Source organism: Strigops habroptila, chromosome 5, assembly GCF_004027225.2.
Source record: "Strigops habroptila isolate Jane chromosome 5, bStrHab1.2.pri, whole genome shotgun sequence".
NCBI lineage: Eukaryota > Metazoa > Chordata > Aves > Psittaciformes > Psittacidae > Strigops > Strigops habroptila.
Window position 1 is genome coordinate 52,566,581 of NC_044281.2, and position 21,617 is coordinate 52,588,197.

Sequence of the window (21,617 nt, forward strand, 5' to 3'; positions counted from 1 at the left end):
AGGAGTGTTTGAAGTGTGTTCTCTGAACTTCAGTGCTGAGCATGGATTGTCCTATTGTCTGGCCTGGTCCTAGAACGAAGTGCTTGGTGCTACTACATAGTAAATTACTAAGAGTGAAGATCACCAGAAGGATTGTGGCCATTTGTCAGCTAATTATCTGTCTTTTTTTTTTTTTTTTTCATTACTATTTTTATTTTTTTTTTTAAATCAGCAGAGTGTTTCAAAGTATTGGGAAAAAACTTGCACACAAAGACTTATATTCGCAAGTGGAAGAAAATAAGACACATATTCTGATAGCAACTAGTGTGTTTGCCTAGGCAAGGCTACACAACTGTTTTACTAGCTTTCTGCCCTGTCGCTCTTAGGGCATGCTAAAGCTGACTGCGCAAAGTCAACTCCACTTCCAAAGAGCCAATGCTCTGTAAATTCACACTGTAGCATGCTACGTAGCCAAGCCCTAAAATGTTGCAAATACTACATACTGTGAACTTGGAAAAATATATGTTGCTCAAGTATTTATTGCATAAAACATTAAAAGCAGTTCCTGGAAGGGATTGCAGGCAAAGGTACTGAAAAAAAATATAAAATCAGTAAGGTACTGCATGAATGCATCTCAGATTCTTTAAAGAAATTCTTCTGTTCTGCTAAATCAATGTGGTTTTACATTTAACACAACTGCCAGAACACGTTATGATTGCAGAGTAGTGCTGTCCAGTTACATTAGTGCTGTTTGTTGTACCTCCCCAGAAGAGGGACTAGTACACATAGAAGTTTGCTTTCATCCCTGTGATTCAAAATCGGGCAATAATTTGCTTCTTTGAGTACAAAGAGGAAAGTATGTAGGTTTTTGGAAGACCACAGTGTGCTGCTTGATGACTGGTGTGCTTTGCCACTACACCTCTTGTGGGCAAATGTGCTGTTGCGGGTTCTGTGATGTAGGGGTGTGTACCTCTGTGTGAAGGAGGGAGGGGACCACAACAACAGAACAGCTGTAATTTGAACACATAATGAAAGTGAACATCCTTTTTTCTCCCCATCTGCAAAGTAAATGTTGAGATAGCAATCCTAAGTGTGGTGGCAGTGCAGACAATAAAGGAGAATTCTGTATGGTTTGAGCTAAACTGAGTGGTATAGGTCTTTTCCTTTAAAGTGCTGGATCCCTTCTTGTAGGGTGTGAAAAGATCTTGATACCTATGGGTAGTACCTTTTTAGATCCTCCTCTAAGCTGTGCAGAGCACAGAACTTAATTACTCCTCACACAGAGTGTGTGTGTGTGGTTTTCCCCCCACCCCATCCTTATCAACCAGGCATGAAAATGTTTGATATTCACTGCAGCAAATATCATGTTCGAATTCCTCTTTGCCTTTTTCTTTTTTCATTTAAGTCACTTTGATATTCTTTTGCTTGTTAACAAGGTACCATGTATTGCCATGGGAATTTCATCATGCACTTAATGACTCTTTAGTAGCTGCATCAGTTATCTTTACATACATCAATTATCGTACAGTTTTATTATTATCATTAAAATCATTTGGGATTCTCTGTGCACAGCTAAACTTGTATCACACAACACACTTCCATCACCTGATAAATGACTGCTTTGTTTGACAGATGATGTCTCAGGCTGAGGGCCAGCAGAGAGACTTGATCAGGAGCATAGAATGCCTTCCTGTCTCTGGTCACCTTACATCCTTGGATCAAGACCTATTAATGCTCAAAGCAACTTCCATGGCAACTATGAACTGCTTAAATGACTGTTTCCATATTCTCCAGTTACAACATGCTTCTCAACAAAAGGGATCCTTACCAGCAGGTGGGTATAAATGCTAAAAAAGAGGAAAACTCTGCAACAAATATACATCCTTTCCTTCTTGCACAATTGCTTGTTCCACTCCAGTTTCACATGGGCAGAGAGAACTGCCAGCTGTCTGGTTTGTTGTGAGTTTTTCCAGAGTCTGACTTGCTAGTGTTGGGTAAAACTCCATGCGTGTTGTAATTTTTTAATCATTTATTCTATCAAGAAGGGTGCAGCAGCAGCTGCATAAATGAAACATCTAATTGTTGCGGAGCATCTTGCAACAGAATAAAGTACTTAAGGCACCACAAGAAGGCGCCTGCTTTTGCGATGTAGCTGGCCACTCAAGAACAGTAATAGTAAAGAGGAAATGTTAGGGGATTGCATATTCTAGGATATGTGGTGTCCAGTACAGCTCTGTCATACGTCATGGTTTTCTGACTTTTTTTTACACACTAAATACCTATTATAAGCATTCACGTGTGTAGCTTTCGTTTCTTGCTAAGTATTAAAATACAAAGCCCTACGTTTGCACAGATTATTATTAATACTGTTTATATATCAGTATTCTCATTTTGAGTTAACATCCCAGTTTAAAACATGGACTAAGTGTTGCATTCCATTCTGAGGCCAGAACAGACTTGTAGGCAAATGCAAATTGGTCAAAGGTACAAAAAAAGGAGGGGGGTGCAAAAGGCAAAAAACTCCAAACAAATCCAACAACCCCAAAAGCACACCAAAAAATCCACAAAAATCCCAAACCAATAGAATACTTTAACAACCAACCCCAATACCTACTGCTAATGGGTGTAAAATAACATGAATTCACAGACAGCAAACAAATACATTGCTAACTCTGTGCAATTGATCACGTCTGTGCGAGTAGGTGCTTACCAGAATCATTCCACTAATTTGTGTGCAGCGTATGGAACTGAATGTGTTCTTTCCTGATTGTAAATTCTTTTGCATCTTATTGTGACTTTTTTTATGTGTTTACTTTGTGGCTTTTTGTAAACAAAAAGCTTTTGAGGATTCTCAAATACTTCTCTTACACAACAGAGATGGTAGATATGGTAAGTCTGTAGCAAACTACGCTCAGAAGTTGTCTCTTACTTTATATTTCACATATTCCTCTCATATTTGTGGTACTTGCTTTGCCAGTGCATGTTGTCTCAGACCTGTAATTAGTTTAGCTTCTAAGATGAAAAAATATTCTGTATAAGAGTATTAAAACTATATAAAAATATAAAAATTACCACATGCATTAAAAGAGAGTATGTGAGTAGGATGAATCAACTTTTCAGCTGTATTTAAGTTCAAAATGTAATTTTAAAAATGAAAAACCAGATGGAACCTCTCCAAATCTTTGTCTAAATGCTGAAGGTACTCACGCTGGAAAACTTCTTCCAATTCCCTCAGATTTTTTTTTTTAACTATTGATGCATAACTGTGGGAGGTACACATCAGAAGTCTTTCTGGTTTGACATTTTTGCGTGTGTGCTATTAAGGTGGGGTTTTTTGACCCATTACTGTATTCGAGGAAATACAAAGGGTCCAGTGAGCCCTGTAATAACTTACAAATAAGATCTTTTTTTGTGTGTGTATTTTGTTGGTTTTTACATTTCTTTAAGCTGTGCAGGGAAAAGCTCAATTCATTTGGCTGCTATTCAGTTGGTATCTGCTTCTTAATGGCTAAATCTAAAAACATTGCTTGAAGATGTCAAAATCTTGAAGATTTCTGGTGACATCGTAGAGAGATGGATGGAGAGGGGAGGAGCAGCAGATTTGCCCCAGTAATTCACCATCCAGAGTTAAAACCAGACCATTAAAATAATGCACATACCTTTCTGCAGCCTTCCGTTGTCCCACTGGTGTGGCCTTTCTAGAGAAACTATAGTACATCTGTTCCTTTGAAGGATTGCAAAGAACTCTATTTTAAATCCAGTTAGCTTAGATTTCTCCTTCTGACTAGAAAGTGATCCTTCTCCTTCTGGCTCAACTGATGGAGTATTTTTGGTAGGCTTCAGAAGTTCATACAGGAAGGAAAAGGCTTGTGGCTTAATTCAAACGCTGCAGGAGGCATTTCTATATGTAAGTGTAGGAAAAAATGTTGCATGCAGACTGTTCTATCAAATAAAACATATACAAACACTATTAAATCCTCCTAGGATCATAAGGGCAGATCAGTATACTTCAGCTAGATACAAGTGGTGGGCAGCAAAAAGTGATGATGAAGAGGAGACTTGTCTAACAACATAGATATAAACATGAGGTAGAAAAAAAAATTTTGGGGTTTGTTAACTTCGTACTTGACTGCTAAAAATATGTCAGGCAGATGCTTGTCAGGCTTAAAAACCAAGGATTGTAAAAGATAGAAGTGTAAGTTTGCTATAAATTGTTAGAAGACAAAAAACCATACTGCCCCAACTGCATCAAGGTGCACCATAAATCACAAACTTAAAGAAAATGGAAGTTGCAGCTATTAACTTTTCCTAAATTCAAGTGAAAAGTGGTGAAATGTTACAGATTAAAAAACAAAACAAAACTTTGCTATTATTGATAATGTCATGAATTGCAACAACAGTTTGCAGCTCTTGAGGGAAAAATGTTGAAAGCGAAGACGATAGACGCTGTGAGGTCTGTGTTGTAGCAGAGGGGAAGTGCTGGCAACTGCTTAGGAAAACAGATGGGGGAAAACTTTCAGGGGAGGAGATCGCAAGTAAAGGGAATAGCTTGTGCGTACCCAAAATAGTCAAGAGCAGATTTGAATATGATCTTCCATTGGAATAGAAGTATTAATTTGGTATCCTGTCCACTCACAAATAGTAAAACACAACTGGTAGCTCAAATCACTTAAACCTCCTAGAATTTAACAGCCAAACTTAAACAGAACTTAATAATAAGGTTATTTTAGAAGTAGCTGATAGGGAGTATAAAAGGGAAGCTACTTGTTAAATTCAAGCTAATATAGAGGCAGTGAGTGCGGACTTAATGCAGCCTAGAACATGCAATTAGAGATTATTGTGTTGAAAGTTACAGCTCAGAAAGCAGGTGTCATGAAGAAATTTTAAAGATGAGTAAAACCTTTACAAAAAGGTAAGCGTGACAGTGACATTGAGCATCTTATTTTTTTACTTCTTCAAAACTTCTGTTTAAATAGCTTCATCTGCTGAGGGATTCTTTTTTCTAACTATATAATGGATTCGTGAGTAATACACTTGATGAAAATAAACTCTCTTGCGGCAGGAAAAGGTTGTCTTGCCCCATTAGTAAAGCCGGACTTTATTGCTGCCACTGTATTTTCCTGGTGGAAATGCTGCTGCATTAAATTCACTCTGCCTGTTGAGGGTTCAAGGTTGGACAGAGCCTTGGGTGACATAGCCTAGTGTGAGGTGTCCCTGCCCATGGCAGAGGTGTTGGAACTAGATGATCTTAAAGTCCTTTCCAGCCCGAACCATTCTATGATTCTATGTGACCTAGTTCCAGGTAATAGAGGTCTGGAAGTAAAGGATTGTGTATCATATAGGAAGAAACAACAGACACCTCAGTGTCCGTTGTGAGGCACAGGAAACTTCTGTGTGATGGTAGAAGTTCAGGTTTGCTAGTAATTTCTGTGTTTGCAACCCAGCCGAGATAGTTAGTCTGTTTGTGTTTTCTTCTGTAAAAACTTACTGGAGTGCCCTATACATTTATTAGCCTTTGAAAAAGAATGGAACATTTGTATTATTAATGAGGAACCTGATCTTGTCTGATAAATAAGCTGGGAGTAACCAGAGATGCTGGAATCATCAAGTGGGTAATAGCTTTCCAAGTCCAAGCCTGGCAGCTTTATATATTTTTCATTTTTTTTTAGCAAGCATTATTTATTCAGCAGTGAGTGCTTGCTTCTTTTGCAGCTGAGAATAGACCAGTACCCCCTCCAGAGAAAACACTGGCAACAAAACTTTCTTCTTTAGCTCTTTTTAGTCTAGAACCAAGCTGGGTTTGAGAACCTGATAAGTGGTGGGCTGCTTTTTTGCTACCAGTTAAAGAAAACTGTAAGGGTTACTTAACATTCCTGTGGTACTGGGCTCGTCCTCTAGTATCTGATTACACCTTTCATGACACCAACTAGTTTCTCCAGTCCAAGTTGCATGTATTACAGCTCACCAATCGCAGTGTTTGTGCTAATGATCACTGAAGGTGGTGTCTCATTGCACCACCTTTGTTTAGTGGCTGCTGAAGGGATTGGCTGCAGGAGGAATTGGCTGCGTTCAGTTTATCCCTTAAAAAATAGCTCTTTTGTGAAAACTGCAGTTTACTGACCTTCCAGAGGATGAGCAAGTTTCAGCGCAAAGTTTCTTTTGCTTCAGGAACAACGATCAGTTGGTTGGAACCGAAGATATCCCTGGCAAACCACTTCAAAAATGGAGCAGCTCAGAATTTCCCAGCAGAGATAAACAAGCCAGCATCTGTCAGAGAAGAGCAGTCCACTGCAGAGCCCTGCCAGCTAACAAGGGTAAGGTAATGTGAATATCCCATTTCTGTGGGGAATTATTTTGAGGAATATCTGTAAATGTTTCATATTATGTGAAAATGATTTAATGACAATTTTTCTCATGCTTTCTGATTAGCTGTGTCGGAGGAGGAGTGAGTACAGTTGCAGTAAATTAAACTTTCTGCCTTGCTTTTTCAATGAATTTTTGCTGCTTTCTGTAACTAGCTGTCAAGTGGAGGGAAGCAGTTGGGATGGTAATGCAAAGTGTTGGAATAGGCAGTATTCTCTTGCATTTAGATCTAAACCAAGTAGACACTGTAGCACAAAAAACCTACTGGAATTCATGACACTCTCAAAACAGGCCCAAGAAGAACTGCCGAAGCAGATGAAAGACACAATTGTCAGTCTCCAGCTATTAAATCTCCCCATCTTAATTTTCTAGCTCTTGCTGCATCTGTTTTTCTTAATCTGAGCAACTGTCATCACTTGACTTCAGGATGGCTTAATGTGTTTGAAATACAGCTAGTGCCTGCATCATAACTGTCAAAATTGAAGTGCAGTATACTGAAGTAAAAAACCAGCAGGGATTATGGTAAAGAATGTGTTTTCCTAGCTAAGCTAGTAAATCATAATTACATTCTTTTTATACTAGTTGGTTTCACACAGTTGTTTGGATGAGACTATCTTTGTGAAAAGATAATGTACTGTCGTATGTCTGCAACAGCACTGTACTATCTTCTAGCAAAATCAAAATTGAAAAGGTTTTTTTTCAGTTTAATATGGTTTATAGATTATTAAATGGATCAGAGTGGTTGCTAAATTTAAAAAAAAAAAAAAAAAGAAAAAATGAAACAAACCAGGAGTTTAAAAATCATTTAATTCCTTCCTTCTTCCAATAATTACATGAGTTATAGTTCAAGAGCTTAATGTATTTGGGATTTTATCACTCCCCTTAGATACTTTCAGCTCCCTTATTTATGATAGCAGAACACTGTAGCATCCTTGGAAAGGTGTCACCAATGTGATACTGGTTTTTTCACCAGGATTTGAGCTCTGTGTGAGGGCTTGGCCACCTGGCTTTGGTGGTTGAGCATTCATAAATTTGTCTTGAGCTTGAGCAGCTGTTCCAGGATAAAGGGCTTTGCTTAGGCAGATGCATATTGCTCCCCTCCGGTGGCATTCAGTGCCTCTGTCCTCTGCATCTGCCTCCCTCCAGCTGTTTGCCCCAGGAGGATGCTGCTCAGAGCCCTAGGAATACCAGTGTTCAACTTTCTGCTTGTAGCATTGGTGGTTGTTAAAATGGTACTTGTGGGGTTGTGATTGTCAAAACGGTGCTAAGGCAATTTCTGCTGGTCTTTCTGGGTGCTTTAGTTATGCTAACAGACAACCTGCGTGTGTGACGTGTATGTGAGATTTTTTTCGTTAATGTTTTATAAAACTACTCCAAGTTACTTTTCCTTTTTCCTTTACTGTTACATATCAGCACCAGCAGCAACACTGATAATGCTTGTGAAGACTGGCCTGTAGATACGTTAATTGTTTGTCATTAGGCATGACAGTAAGCAAGTAACTAGGAACTACCATTTGCTACAGCCTTTGGAGTGATGATGGCAACACTGGAAAGCTTGAAGTGGTGTGGAATTGAAGGGGTGTTATTGAAGTGGCTGGAATCTCTGCTGGATTTTACTTTGCTAGTTTTGTGTGTTAGAGGCTGGCCATTCTGTTAGGTCACAAAACTTACAGGAAAACAGGTCATATTTGCTTTTAAGCTTCCCTCCCCACCTCAACCAGTGTGAGAGGTGGTAAGAAATCTTAGCCTGAATCCTCTAGATGAAATCTGCACTGAGTTATTTTAATGTTCCTTTCAATTCTTCAACTGTTGTTTATCTTGGCAGTAGATTCCATTGTGTAGCGCTCTGCAGGGGTTTATTTAGTCTTTTATTTTTAATACATGGACAGTTAAATAAAGTATGAAGTCTTTTTTGCATATTGTCTGGCCAGTCACATCTTTGAACTGGTATTTATGGCTTTTATCCCAGGAACCTGAAGAAATAAATCCGGACGAGGAGCTGGAGGATATCTGTGATAATAAAGAAGATGATCTAGGAGCGGTGGAAGAACAGCGTAGTGTTATCCTGCATCTCTTGTCTCAGCTGAAACTTGGCATGGACTTAACAAGAGTAAGTAGCTGAAGCGTGAAGACTGGCTGCAGTAAAAGTGAAGTGGCATTTTAAACTCAACTCCTGTACTGAACGCTATTGAGTTTAATATGAAATAGTGGCCTGTAGGAACTTCTGGTCCCAAGATCCAGTGTCCTCATTTGAGGCACGTTTTAAGTGAAATGTGATGAGGGAGTGGATTTGCTTTAGTGAAACTGGCCGTATCTTTTCTATTACATTCTCTTTCTGTTTTCCACTGTGTTTTTGTTGGCTTTCCCATAGTGGTCCCTTTTCTTTCCAGTGTTTGCAACTTATTCTTTGCACACAGTTTTCTCCAGTATTCTCATATTTTTGTCTTTCTGATTTCCTTCCATCATCTTTTTTCTTTCAATAATGCTTTTATGTGCAACTTGCATAACCCTATATCTGTATTCATGCTGCTTCTGAAAAGAAATTTTCCTTTGGTTCCCCATTATCTATCCTCAGATGTCTGTTTACGCCTCTTTGTCCTGTTCTCATTTCTATTTGCTCACAGCTTTAGCAAGCAGGAACAAAGTTATAGTGGAGAGAATTGGGTTTGACACCTGTGCGCCAATCTCAAAAGCAAGCAGCTTTGAAAAAATCTACACTCAGTTGCTACTAGACAACTTGGGCAGGAAATCTGGGAAAATTAGGTTGCTACCAGTTTCACAGAGTTCAGCTCTGTGAAGACTTCTTACCATAAGCAGTAGGCACTAATAAAGAAAAACTGGATTTTACAGTAGTATGGAGTGAGGAAAGCACTCTTTTTCTTGGAATTATGAATTATAATTTTTTTTTTCTCAGCTATGTGTTTTTGAGCAATAGCTCCTTGGCTACTAGAAACACTTTTACTGTGGAGCTTACATTTCACAGTTTGGGGGGGAGTAGCAGGAAAGGTGGTATGAGCAGGCCATGTTGCCTGTGAGCTAAACTTAAACAGCTGCTGCGTAATCAAGAATTCATTAAGTCATTATTTCACTTCTGTTGAAGATTGGATTTGGCGTATCATTTTCTCCTAGTTGGAACAAATTGTCAATTCTGTCTCCCTGTTGCAACTTTTGGCTATGTGTGTAGAATTGTCTTTAGTTCAGAGCAGGCAAAGCATTGAAATGGGACAAGCCTGACTTCAAAACAGGTAATGAAGTTGTTAGAATTGTGCTTAACTGAAGTGAAAAACAACTTTAATATGCCAGGTTGGTGTTGCAACAACATGGCAAGCATATTCAGCTTAACTTTTATGTCTCTTAAGAGTCTTAAGTCTGTGCTTTACCTGTCTGGGTGCAGCTGATTTGAATAGACTTTTGCGACCTCATGGTTGAGACACCCTGTGTTGCTCTTTACAGTGGTTAGCTACATGAGGTTTTAGTTGCTCCTACAGGGAAGGAAAAGACTGATGATACCCACAGCCTCTTACTCTACAGTATTGCTCTTGGCCCAGCAAAAGACAAGACTTCTGTTTTTTATAGAGGTGAATGTAACTGGGAAAGTGTAAGGTTGTCTGCTCAGAGGTACAGGATCAACCTATACTATGTTATTTCTCATCGATGCTTGTCGTAGTTGCTGTGGTGAGAGACTCTGCAGGCTCTCAACTGCACTGGCATAGCTTCTCTGCTTTTCTCTCCATTAGACCATTAGACAAAACCTTTCCTAACCTCTGCTCTGAACCTTCCTTGATATAGTTTCACCTTCTTCCTGCTTGTTTATCTTCTCTGCAGATAATATGGGACGCATTATCTCTTTGCAGCTCTTTTATGTTTTTTGAGGGATACTCCGTCCCTTTCAACCTCCTTAGTCCTAATAGTACTTATTGGGCTTTTTTCTCCTTTTAAATTGTTTTTCTGGGGCCTCTGTTTGCTGTATTTTGCTCGCATCTTATAAGAGGGACAAGAAGGTTCTGTCTGAAAGTGTGGTGTCTAAAATAGGACAGAATCCTCCACCTGGGAACTTCCCTTATTAAAATGCCTTTCTCCTTACTAGAGTTTTCTGGATTTTCTTTTATTGCAGGTGGTTCTTCCCACTTTTATTTTAGAGAAGCGATCATTGTTGGAGATGTATGCGGACTTCATGTCCCATCCAGATCTCTTCATTGCAATCACAAATGGCACTACCCCTGAGGAGAGGATGATCCGCTTTGTTGAGTATTATCTCACTTCGTTTCATGAAGGTCGCAAGGGAGCTATTGCAAAGAAACCATACAATCCAATCATTGGGGAAACATTTCACTGCTCCTGGAGGATGCCGAAGAGCGATGTAGCTGCTGAGGCTGGCAGTAACTTCTCTGCTCACTCCCCCTCAGAGCAAGTAACTCTGTCTAAAGATATGGAGGGCCAAACAGAGCTGGACTACTATACAGTAAAATTTGTTGCCGAGCAAGTGTCCCACCATCCTCCTGTCTCAGGGTTTTATGCTGAATGTGCAGAGAGAAAGATGTGTGTTAATGCCCACGTCTGGACAAAAAGTAAATTCTTAGGAATGTCAATAGGAGTGACGATGATTGGTGAGGGTAAGTGTAATTAACTTCTGTCCTTTATTCATTTCAGAAGATTGTTAAAATATTATTAGTTTGATAGGAAATTTGATGTTGCATTCCTCTGGCAGAAATACAGGTGAATATTGCTCAGTAGTTTTGTTTCAAAGGCTTTAAAAGAAAAATCTGCTTGCAGAAGATGTCATTGGGTTTTCAGATTATTTTGTTTTCCTGTACTTCTGTATTTCTTATGTTATCTGCAAGCTTTAATGTACAATAATTCAGTGGTTTCTTATTTATTTTACTGTTTACAAAGTACAAGTAGGTACTACAAGTCCTTCTTGGGTTAGTAGTAAGAAAACTTAAACAATAAGTTTTCATATGGGGGAACAGAAAGTTTATGCTTTGCCAAAAATCAGGATTATATTTGGAGATAGAATTTTGACTTTTAAACCAAAGGGCAGTTACTGTGATGTGATCTGATATTTGTTAATGTTCCAAAGCATCAGACAGATTAATTTGCATCAGACATTGATTAAATAGAAGTGTGATTGCATGTATTGCACTTAATGTATCTTACTATGCAAGTTTTAATTTTCTTTTAACTAGAGAAATTGAATCCTTTAGGGACAGAGAAGGGTAACTGCTCTTAAGCTGCAATTTCCCTTTAGCACTAGTATTTGCTGCAAGAGTTGAGACAGCATCTCCCATCCTGTGTCCCCTGTGTATATTGCCCAGTAACTAGGGATTCCAGGCACTTGCATATAAACTAAGGTTTATTAATATCATTAATAATATATATAAAATTATAACATAAAATTATTATCAAATTATGGCATGTCAACTATGGACAAGGGAATGAGCATGGCAGGGGGTGTGGGAGGCACATCTCAATGCTTTGGCTGTTCCAGGTAAATTCTGAAGTTAGTATCTCCTCTAGGGCATTTCTCAAATCATGTTGTATCTTTTTCCGAATTTCTCATGATTTCCATACTGATGTCAAACACACAGAGATAATATGCTACAGAGACATGGGGCGATGCAGGCAGCAGTTGTCATGTGTTTTTGTAAGGGCAAGAGGTAGATCTTGTGGGTTTTTTTGTTGTTTGTCTGTTTGAGTTTTTCTTGGTTTTAATAGAAATCAAACCAACCCATACATCTTAAAATTCAAAGAAAAATTCTAGTGTTTTATGAGATTCTTGACATCTATTGCAGAAGCTACTGTCACGAAAGAGTTGGGTTTATCTTAGCAGAGAGGTGCGATAAGGAGAATTGTTTCTGCTACCTGCCTTCAGGTAGGGTAAGATGTATTACTGGGAGGGAAAACAGAACAGGAGCATTAGTTTTCCTCAGGATTTGCAGTGCAGGGTATTCATTCCTTACTTTGTTTTGTCAGACTTTCCTAAGTCCTGTGTTGCAGTGCTCCAGAACCACCAATAAGAGAGTGTCCAGCCCTTTTACATACTACTGGAAAGTATGTTGCACAGCACAATATTGTACTTCATGGAGCAATATTATTAGGATATGTGTCTCTTCCCAAAAGAAACAGAAATGCATGTTAGTCAGGTTAGTACTTTCAGGAAAATGTATCCAGAACCTGTAATAAATGTCACTTTTGTGGCTTTTATTTTTTTTTTTTCTTCTGTGAGGGGCTGTGAGGAAAAGCACTCAGATGTAGTATTGGCTACCAGTTTCAATAACTTGTTTGGTCTTTTCTGAAATAGTGTTGATTTAGGGATTCTTGTATTTCTTCACACAGGTCTCTTAAGTCTCCTGGAACATGGGGAAGAATACACGTTCTCGCTGCCCTGTGCGTATGCTCGGTCAATTTTAACTGTTCCCTGGGTAGAACTGGGAGGAAAAGTCAACATTAACTGTGCGAAGACTGGGTATTCTGCAAGTATTAACTTTCACACCAAGCCCTTCTATGGTGGCAAATTGCATCGGTGAGAATGCTTTTTTTTTTGTTTGTTTTCCCCCTCTTTTACTAGTAGTCTGTGCTCTAGAACTGTAGTATCTGTTCTGTGTGTTGAATCTGTAGTATCACCTGTTCTGTGTGTTGAATATTACTTGATAGTCTGAGAAAATGTGGTTTTTCCTGTTTATAAATATTTGAGGTATTACTGTGCTTTTAAACATCAGGTCTTAAACATGCAGTAGCAGGTTGCATTTAAAGACAGTAAGGAAATTCTATGTTTGTCTGACTCTGTGTTCAAACCACTGGGAACACAGAGCTTCTGGCTGCTACAGATTCTCTTAGTTCTGTTAGAAGTTGGTTAGTGTTTCCTAATTTTGGATTTGCTCTTTGTTTGAGTTGAAGTTGATCTTGCTGTCTTAAATGTTGCAGTTTGTTCGCAACATGCATTGTAGTTGCATTGCAGGGATCGTTAGTAAATGGTATTCTGTTACTTATTGGTCTTAGGATTTCTGTATGAGAAACATGAGATTATCAAGTTTAAGTAATTTACAGAAATCTCTAGGTAAAAATAACTTTTTTTAAAGGCAAAAATGGCAATTCTTGTAGTGGTAATTCTTCATGTGTATGCATGGTTAAGAACTAACAGGTAAAAGAAACAAGATCCAGGGAAAGTTTGCCTAGGGTTACTTCTAGCAGATTCTAGGAAGTGTTGGCACACTTGGTGCAAAAGCTTTAGAAACTCACCAACATTGATGATTTTGGACATGTTGTACTAAGACTGCTACAGATTAGCCTTGTGCTATTATAGAGACAATTGAGGAAGCAGAAAATTAAGTAGGAGTCACACAAAGACTATCTGATTCCAGAGCATTTTGCACTCATACATTTACTAGACAATGTTTGTTTAAGCCTGAGATTAAATGTGTTGGAGATAATAATGAAATAGGTAACAGCTTAGAACATCAGAACTTCTTAAATATGGGTTGCTCTCACAGGTTGCAAAAAATCAGCAGTCTTCTCTAAATCACTTTTTGTGAGACAGTAAGGTAAGGCCATATTTATTGCTTAAAAGAAAACAAACAAGCAAAACAAACCACCAAAACCTCCATCTTGAAGTGCTTTGCCCTGTAAATTCCTATACATGCTTTGAATTTAACTTGCAAGCATAGCTCCCTGTCTCGATGGCATCTGAAGAACTGAAGCTTGCATGTGGCTTTTCACTTCTGAAAATTTTAAAGTGATGCATCATTTGAGACTTTTTTTCCCCATTGCTTACAGTGTATCTTCCACCTTGCAATAGCTTCTGTTGTACCATAAAAAGTAAGTGATAGGAAGAAATTTTACTTAAATGATTTAATTCTGGAAAATGTTTTGTTATGTGCGTTTCTGAAATTAGTCATAGATGTAGAAGCTCTTTAAAGAGAGATCTGTTCAAGGTACTGTAACTACTGGAAATTTGACACGGTGATGATTGGACATGGCCAAAAGAATCTCTTGATGGGGAAGCAGCAGTGTTGTCATGGTTACGCAGAGCACAAGTGAGTTGCTATGGCAATGTTATAGATTTTTTTTTTTTTGGTAGAGTGACCCTTGTTATTAGACCTCAGCTGGATATTTGCTCCTTGGTCCTGTACCTCTTTAGCTTGATGAAATAGAGGATGATGATTATGAACAGCTAGGCATATATTAGTCATGCCAAGCTTACAAATAAGTGCTAGTAGATTTTTGTCACTAATGTTAGTTCAGGCAGATACTATGATCTGCAGTGCTGAGAATGGCTGTGTGTCACAGAGCAATGCAACCTGAAGAAATACAAGTTGCAATGAGAGTTTAATGTAGCAGCTCAATACCGTACCTTAGCAGTGAGCGATATAACTATTTTAAGCTGAGCAGAGACAGTGATTCTGTGATTGGTATTAAAATATTGGGTGTCAGTACTGTGTTGCAACCACACAGTGCTTGGAAAAATAAAGCTCTTAAAGTTGTGAAGATGTAACTGTGAAGTCCGAACAGGCTGGTCTCTGTCATCCCGCGGATTCAGTCCGTTCAGAGATCTCTTGGAGGAAAGGACACGGATTCCACCATGTGTAATAGCTTCATTGAGGTGTGGAAGTCACAGGATGAAAAAACAGCACAAAATGATGGCTGCTTGCTTGCTGCCTATTCTGTCAGTTGTTTTCAGAAACTGTTAGTGCTCGTTCAACCCCACCTTAATAATTTAATGTAAGCATGCTTTTATTGTTCATGTTGCTCTAACTCTGGCCTTTTTTCTTGAATAAATCTTTAATTTTTGTAATAGAAAACTGTATGTGAGCAGCACATACTTATCAGTCTGGGTTTTTTTGAAGATCTCCCTGATGAAGTTAAATTAGGTTTGAGCTGCTGGACCTTGATGTAGCTCCAGCCACCTCCCTATGTGCAAGATACGTCAGGAGCCCTGGCTGCTGCCTCCTGCTTCGAACTGGCTGCGAGCTTTCCCCGCTTGCCCTGGGGATTCTCCGCAGGTCTGATTTGACTGGCATCTCTATGCTGGAAGGTCTGGTCTGTGATACTCATTCCGTTGCCTCAGCAATTAATTTCTCATCATACACATTGCATCAAAACAGATGCCAGGCTTGGGGGGAACACGACATGGATAGATGCAGACACAGCTGGAAGTGACTGGTGCATGTATAAGAAGGGAAGTGGCATCTACATGTCCTGTACTCCCTTCTTCCTTTGAATGTGGCACCTTGCAGCCAGCATGGGCAAGGTGGGAGCACAAGAGTGCTGCTTTCCTCATCTGTATGCAGTTGTTCGAAGGAAATAAGAGCAAACCAGAGATGTGCAAGTTGGCTGTTATTAGCTGCACACAATGTAAGTGTCAAAGGAGATATAACGTGTACTGTGTGTTAGCACTGATGAAATATGGGAAGGGGAGCTGAAGAGTGTTTTAGAGAGCTTGTGTACAGGTAACTGCAGTTTAATTGGAGCTGGAGATAGCGAATCCTGCAGCACCTTACAAGTGAGGATGTCTCAAGTCTTGTTTGCATAGTGTGCAGACCCTTTTGTCTTTTCTAGGAGAAAAGTTCTGTTTGAGGGTGGTAATTTGCTTGCCTAGCAATGCTCGGTAAGCTTCCACTCCTTGATCCAGGATGAAGTAAATGTCAGGAGGTCTTTGGACAGGTCTTGATGTTAAGGAGGAAAATATGCATCAGTGAGTGTAATTATGATGTTACTTGAGTATCAGTGCAACACTTTGAATGAAATACTGCATATTAGACCTTTTTAGTATCTTGTTATTGGCAGAGGTTTCTGTGGAAGAGACAGGAAAGAGAAGCAGTTTTCCTGATTCCTAGTTTCCTACCTTGCTTTTTGCCTTCGTGTGTCTGCTGCTTATGTGAGGAACATAAAAATGAGACCACCTACATATGGAGAACATTGAAACGTGAAGATGAGAGAGAGTGTCAGCAGGTAGTGAGATACATTCTTGCTAGAAATTTTAATTTTAAATTTTTAAGTCTGAACTATGTATCCCACGTTTCATGTGGAAACGATCAACTGCTCGTTACGTGTGAACCAGCCTGTGTTAGTTTCTTTTCCATTTTCAATTCTGTTTAAAAGGTTTGAAACAAGTTTAAGCTGAAGCCAAAAAGAGAGTTTCCTGGGTAACGTGAGGAGAACTACAGCAACGAGTGAAAGTCACTTCGCTCTGTGAGCTTCTCCATACAAATGCAGTTCAAGTAACCAACATCTTTCAAGACAGTGTGACAAGTTTGCAAATTCATTCAGAATTAAGTTGAATTATTATGCAGGAAATAGTACTTGGGTGTTTTCAGCCGTGGCCTTTAAAAAATAAATTTCTTTCCTAGAGTCACAGGTGAGGTGAAGCAGAACATGACGAACACAGTGGTGTGCAGAGTGCAAGGGGAGTGGAACAGCGTGCTTGAGTTCACCTACAGCAGCGGGGAGACAAAATATGTGGACTTGACAAAGCTGTCGGTGACAAGAAAACGAGTCCGGCCCCTTGAGAAACAAGGACCGTTTGAATCTAGGTAGAGTATGTGTTTACTGTTGTCTGACCCTTTCTGTCCTAGGCAGTCTGGTGAATGCCTTAGAATATCTACATTTTCAGGGTTTCCTTTGTGGAAAATGCTTACATAGTGGGGCAGCTCCTGACAAGGGAAGTCCTCACAAGGAACTGCTTGTTGAATAACACTTCCATAACAGCTTTACAGGGTATACGAACAGACATTAGATTGGCACAGCCAAAACCTCAGAGCGATTTCTATCTGCTCCTAATTGCTAGTGTAGCTGTAAGACTTGGCTGTGAGCCCTTCCACATGCACTGCACCATCATGCTCTGACCTGGCTTGGTTTGTCATGTATAATTGGAGGGAGTGCTTCTGTTCTGAGAGAACTGCATGAGGCAATCCTGTAGTTCAAGGTGGCAGACTGAGAAAACTTTTAAAAAGTAGTTAATAATTTGTTTTGTAGGAAGCTGTGGCAGCATGTAACAGAGTCTCTGCGGGATGGAGACATTGATAAGGCTACAGAGCACAAGCGAGCCCTTGAAGAACGACAGAGGAACGAAGAGAGGCTTCGTGCTGAAACAGAAACACCCTGGTGTACTAAATACTTCCTTAAAGAAGTAAGTTCCCAAGCAGTTAGCTGATGATGAAGGTGACGGTAGAACTACAATGAAAGCAGGTGCTTTCATTGTAGTATGGGTCCGTGTCCTGTCAGAATACAGTATTTGGCCTTAGATCTCACAGTTTAACTCCATGGAATCTCTAGCAGTAAGGTGACATAAACACTCCCAAATATGTGAAGGTGTGACTTTACCCTTCAATTCCCAAACACTTTTATTTTGTGATTCTCTTGCAACAAAATGTTTGCCTGTTTTGTGGTCCGGTTTCTTTTACCAAGCACTTCCTCATGGTACATGGAAAACAGCTTTACGTGTATACATGTAAGTAAACTGTAATGGTAAATACTCAAAGAAAATAATCAATAGGACTAATTTTGCTCATGTTGTGTGCGTATGAACCTAAGATAGTACTGTTAGCATGAAGGAACATGAGTTCATTCTCACCTTAGAACTTTTTTTGTTCTTCTATGTTATATTTTGGATGGAGCTTATTTGTTTGATGGCTTAACCTCTATTCAGTAATGGTAGTAATAATAATACAGTAAGACTTTCAACAAGGTGAACTGCAGCTTGCCCAGGGAGCCTGGGGACTGCCAGTATGATGACTTTGAAATAGTTCAGGACTATCTGCTAGCTTCAGTGAAGTTTTTTGTTCTCTAAAGCTATGTTAGTATTACTGACTCAGATTTAGAGATTTATATTGTTAGCATCTAGATTTAGAAGAGGTGAAATTCTGTTGCTAACACAAGATACGGATCTACTCAGAAAATGTTTAAATGTAATCCTGAGCTGCTTCATTTCTGGGTAAGCAGTTGGGCTCTGTTAGAGCTGACAATCCTGGATAGCTACACCTCTGCTGGTTTCTTGTTTGGCTTTTTAAAGTAATCTGGGTCATGGAGTAGAGCAGAGTGGCTTTCTGTCTGGGTTAATTACAAGTGCAATCGATTCCCAGAGAGCACTGTGGCTCGGCAAGAGTCCATACATGTTCTGAAGTAGTCTTGGAAGCCTGCAGCATTGGTCTCTGTCTTAATCAGCGGGAGTTAAAGGTATAAGCTATGTCCCACTGATTTTCACAGCTATCAGTCTAATAGTTGTGGGAAGGGAATTCTCCCAGGATGGTGTCTTTACTGTAACCCTATTTTCTCTTTAAATTGCAGGGAGATGGCTGGGTTTATCATAAACCCCTCTGGAAAACAGTCTCTGCTGCACAAACTCAGCAAACGGACATTAACTAGAAAAGCTGCTTTAAGATGAGTTTTCTGGTGTTCCTCTCCTTTTCCTCTGTCTCTCAAAACACAGTAATCACAGAGTGTCCCCTTTTTATGTAATTGTGAAAGTTGAAATGAGCATAAAGAAATAAATATACTAGGGCACTTTAAAGCTATTAAAAAAAAAAGATAAATAATATTGAAGCTATAGAAACAAACTTGCCAGGTACATTCAAACAGCTCGGTTTTTGTATAATCCAAGAGATTTTATCTGAATTGTGTAAGATTCTTCTAAGTAGATCTGACTGCAAAAGCTGCCTCAGAGGAGAAGGAACTGTTGGATTGTGGAGTGACATGGGAACTTTTTTCAGACTCTGCATCAAGCTCTTTAATAACTGAAACCTGCTCAGTACACACATAGACAACAGCAACAAAAAATTGCTGCTTTTATGCCCAGTGATTAACCTTCTTGGTGAAAACTGAAGGGGTATTTGGAAGATGTGCCTGAAATCAGTGTTAAGAAACAACTGGATTGTGATGACTTTTTGTCTTCAGAGAAAACGCGTGCATGCATTGGAGGAATATGGGATATATGTAGAGACTCCCTTTCTTTTTTATGGATTTATAAAAGCAATTAGAATTGTAACCATGGAGAAATTTTTCCTCTGAAACATTTTAATATACTTGAAATAATTGACTTGAATTGGAAAAGTAATTTGAACACTTTTCAACTCCTAATTTTATTAAATCTCTTTGAGTGACTTTGGTTTTTCTCATGATATAATGTAATGAAGTTTGGCTTTTTTTTTTTTTTCCTCCTTCACCTTCCCTTCCTGAGGACTAAGTCTTTCAAAATGAACAGAAAACTTCCAGTTTTGTATTTCAATGTGTCTGCCCATCTAATCATCTCAGAGGTGAAGTATCAGTGTTACAAACTGTGCTTTGGATTGTTTTGGTTTTTTCTCCTGTGGTGTTATTCAGAACAAAGCAGTGAAATGTGACCTGTGAATACATGGATGTAGGTCCTGGCTTTTCATCTTACCATAAAAAAAAAAAAAAAAAGCTGATTATGCTGAGGACTGGGTATTGATTTGAAACAATCAGATATCAGGAAACTGTATTCAGGTACAAGCATCCTTTTTTTTTTTTGGGGGGGTTTTTTTTTTTATATAACTATTGAAGTCTAAGAATTGCTGGCAATTAAGAATAGTATTATTATGGCTTTCGTTATTGTTGTAACTACAAGCTACCTTAATTTTTCCAACAGTGGTGCCTTAATCTGTCTTCTTCTGATGTAGTCTTCCAGTCAGTGTATATAACGTTATCTGCCACTTCCCAGCAATGGTTGCACCTGATGCAGCATCATGAGAACTCACAAATGTGTGATCTGGTAAGATCATGGAGAAGATACAAGTGTAAGAATGCATCAGAAGGTTTAAATAACCATGTTTAACTTTCAACACAAACTGCAAATTGTGCAAAAAAGGAGTTGGGTTTATGCACAACTATTTGGATCCTCTTGAACATTTTTTTTTCTGTAAAATGCACTGAGATCTCAATGCGAGTCATAGTCCATTTGTGAGAAGTGGGGGTGGGGGTAATAAAACTACAAAATGATTCATTTGTTCTGTCTGCTTTCCTAGGCATCAGGTGACCAGGAGGAGTGGGTTGTTTTTGTCTTTTATGCTGGAGATCTGTCTGTCTGGGCTTTCCTTGGCCCCTAATGGTGGGATATTTTGGCACGGTGCACTTCAGTAGTAACTGTATTCTCCAGCAGAAGAACATTTTAGGCCCTGCTGTCTTGTTTGTGGTATTCTATACAACCATCCTGTTGTGTTAGTTCTGGATATCCATTGGGCATTTCCATATTTAACCAGGAACAAAAATAAACACGAAAACAGTGGGATTAGTTCCTCCTTGTTTCTGGGTCTGCAGCACATTTGGTGTGTGCTTGTTGGCCAGTTCCAGGATTTGGAGTTGGAATCGTGGTGGCAGCATGTGAACTTCCATGGTTCATTGGTACCTGCACCAAACTGGGGTGGTAGAGGGTCAGAAAATAAATTGGCAACACTGTATAGTTGTTCTGTCTGTGTCACATGTCAGATTTGCTTTAAGCAAACAGCAAGGGCTGTGGTCCAACATCCAGCTTTTAATATGGCAGCGATCAGCAGAGCAAACAAACCTTTATCAGCTGAGCATACTCCAGGGATCAGACTTACGCTTATTAAGATATAGACTTACGACTCAGTCACTGAGCTCTGCTTAAAATTTTGCTTTGGGAATTTGTCAAGGTGATGGCTGTAAAACAGACTGAAAAGCTCCCATGTTGACCATAAGCCCATTTGTGTTCCTTATATAATATTATTAGTCAATATATTTCTCTTCCACCCTCATCTGGTATGCTTGTGGTTTCACACTAAGAAAGCTGTTACTAATTTTGTTGTGTAAAAATAGACCCAACACTGAAGAAGTAGTCTTTTAAAATACATGAAACGATTTCTTTTAACATGGGGGTACTGCTAGGAAAAAAAAAAGTAAAGCTTTCCTTTGCTGAAATAATCATAAGAACTGGAATGGTTTCCTGATGTGGATTTTGTTGTGATACAAACTTCTAGTTACTTCTAGAAACAAAGGACATAGTTGAAAACAGTTTAAAAATAAAAAATCTAGCCACTGAATATCCAGCTTAAATTGTAAGACATTTCTGTGATTCTTCTGAGAGTTGCAAGCATGCTGTGGACTAGTGGAGGTATTTTTAACTCTGACCAGATTTGATTCTCTTGCATAACTGCTGTTGTTTCCATCTTGTGCCTTCTGGAGTGAAGGGAAGGGCTCACTGCTGCTTCCTATGTAGATATTTGCTAGAACCACAGTGTATTCAACGAGGAGTGTGGCAAATGTAGCATTTCACCTTATGTTCCCTTCTGTCTTTTTGGCTTGCT

The 21,617-nt window shown here is 39.1% G+C and overlaps 1 protein-coding gene across 4 annotated transcripts in view; it reads left to right on the plus strand.

Annotated features, from left to right (window-relative positions):
* Positions 1-20,294, plus strand: part of OSBPL11 (oxysterol binding protein like 11) — a 43,318-nt gene extending 23,024 nt beyond the window's left edge. For 2 of the 4 annotated variants that reach the window (XM_030486626.1, XM_030486627.1), the window contains exons 6-13: positions 1,612-1,813; positions 6,148-6,293; positions 8,312-8,452; positions 10,457-10,955; positions 12,679-12,865; positions 16,689-16,871; positions 17,314-17,467; positions 18,625-20,149. In XM_030486626.1, coding sequence (XP_030342486.1) covers positions 1,612-1,813; positions 6,148-6,293; positions 8,312-8,452; positions 10,457-10,955; positions 12,679-12,865; positions 16,689-16,871; positions 17,314-17,467; positions 18,625-18,702 — 1,590 coding nt within the window. In that variant the 3' untranslated portion in view covers positions 18,703-20,149. Of the gene's footprint in view, positions 1-1,611; positions 1,814-6,147; positions 6,294-8,311; positions 8,453-10,456; positions 10,956-12,678; positions 12,866-16,688; positions 16,872-17,313; positions 17,468-18,624 lie in introns of all 4 variants that reach the window. The other 2 variants (XM_030486625.1, XM_030486628.1) reach the window with 2 other exon arrangements.
* Positions 20,295-21,617: the final 1,323 nt, after the last annotated feature.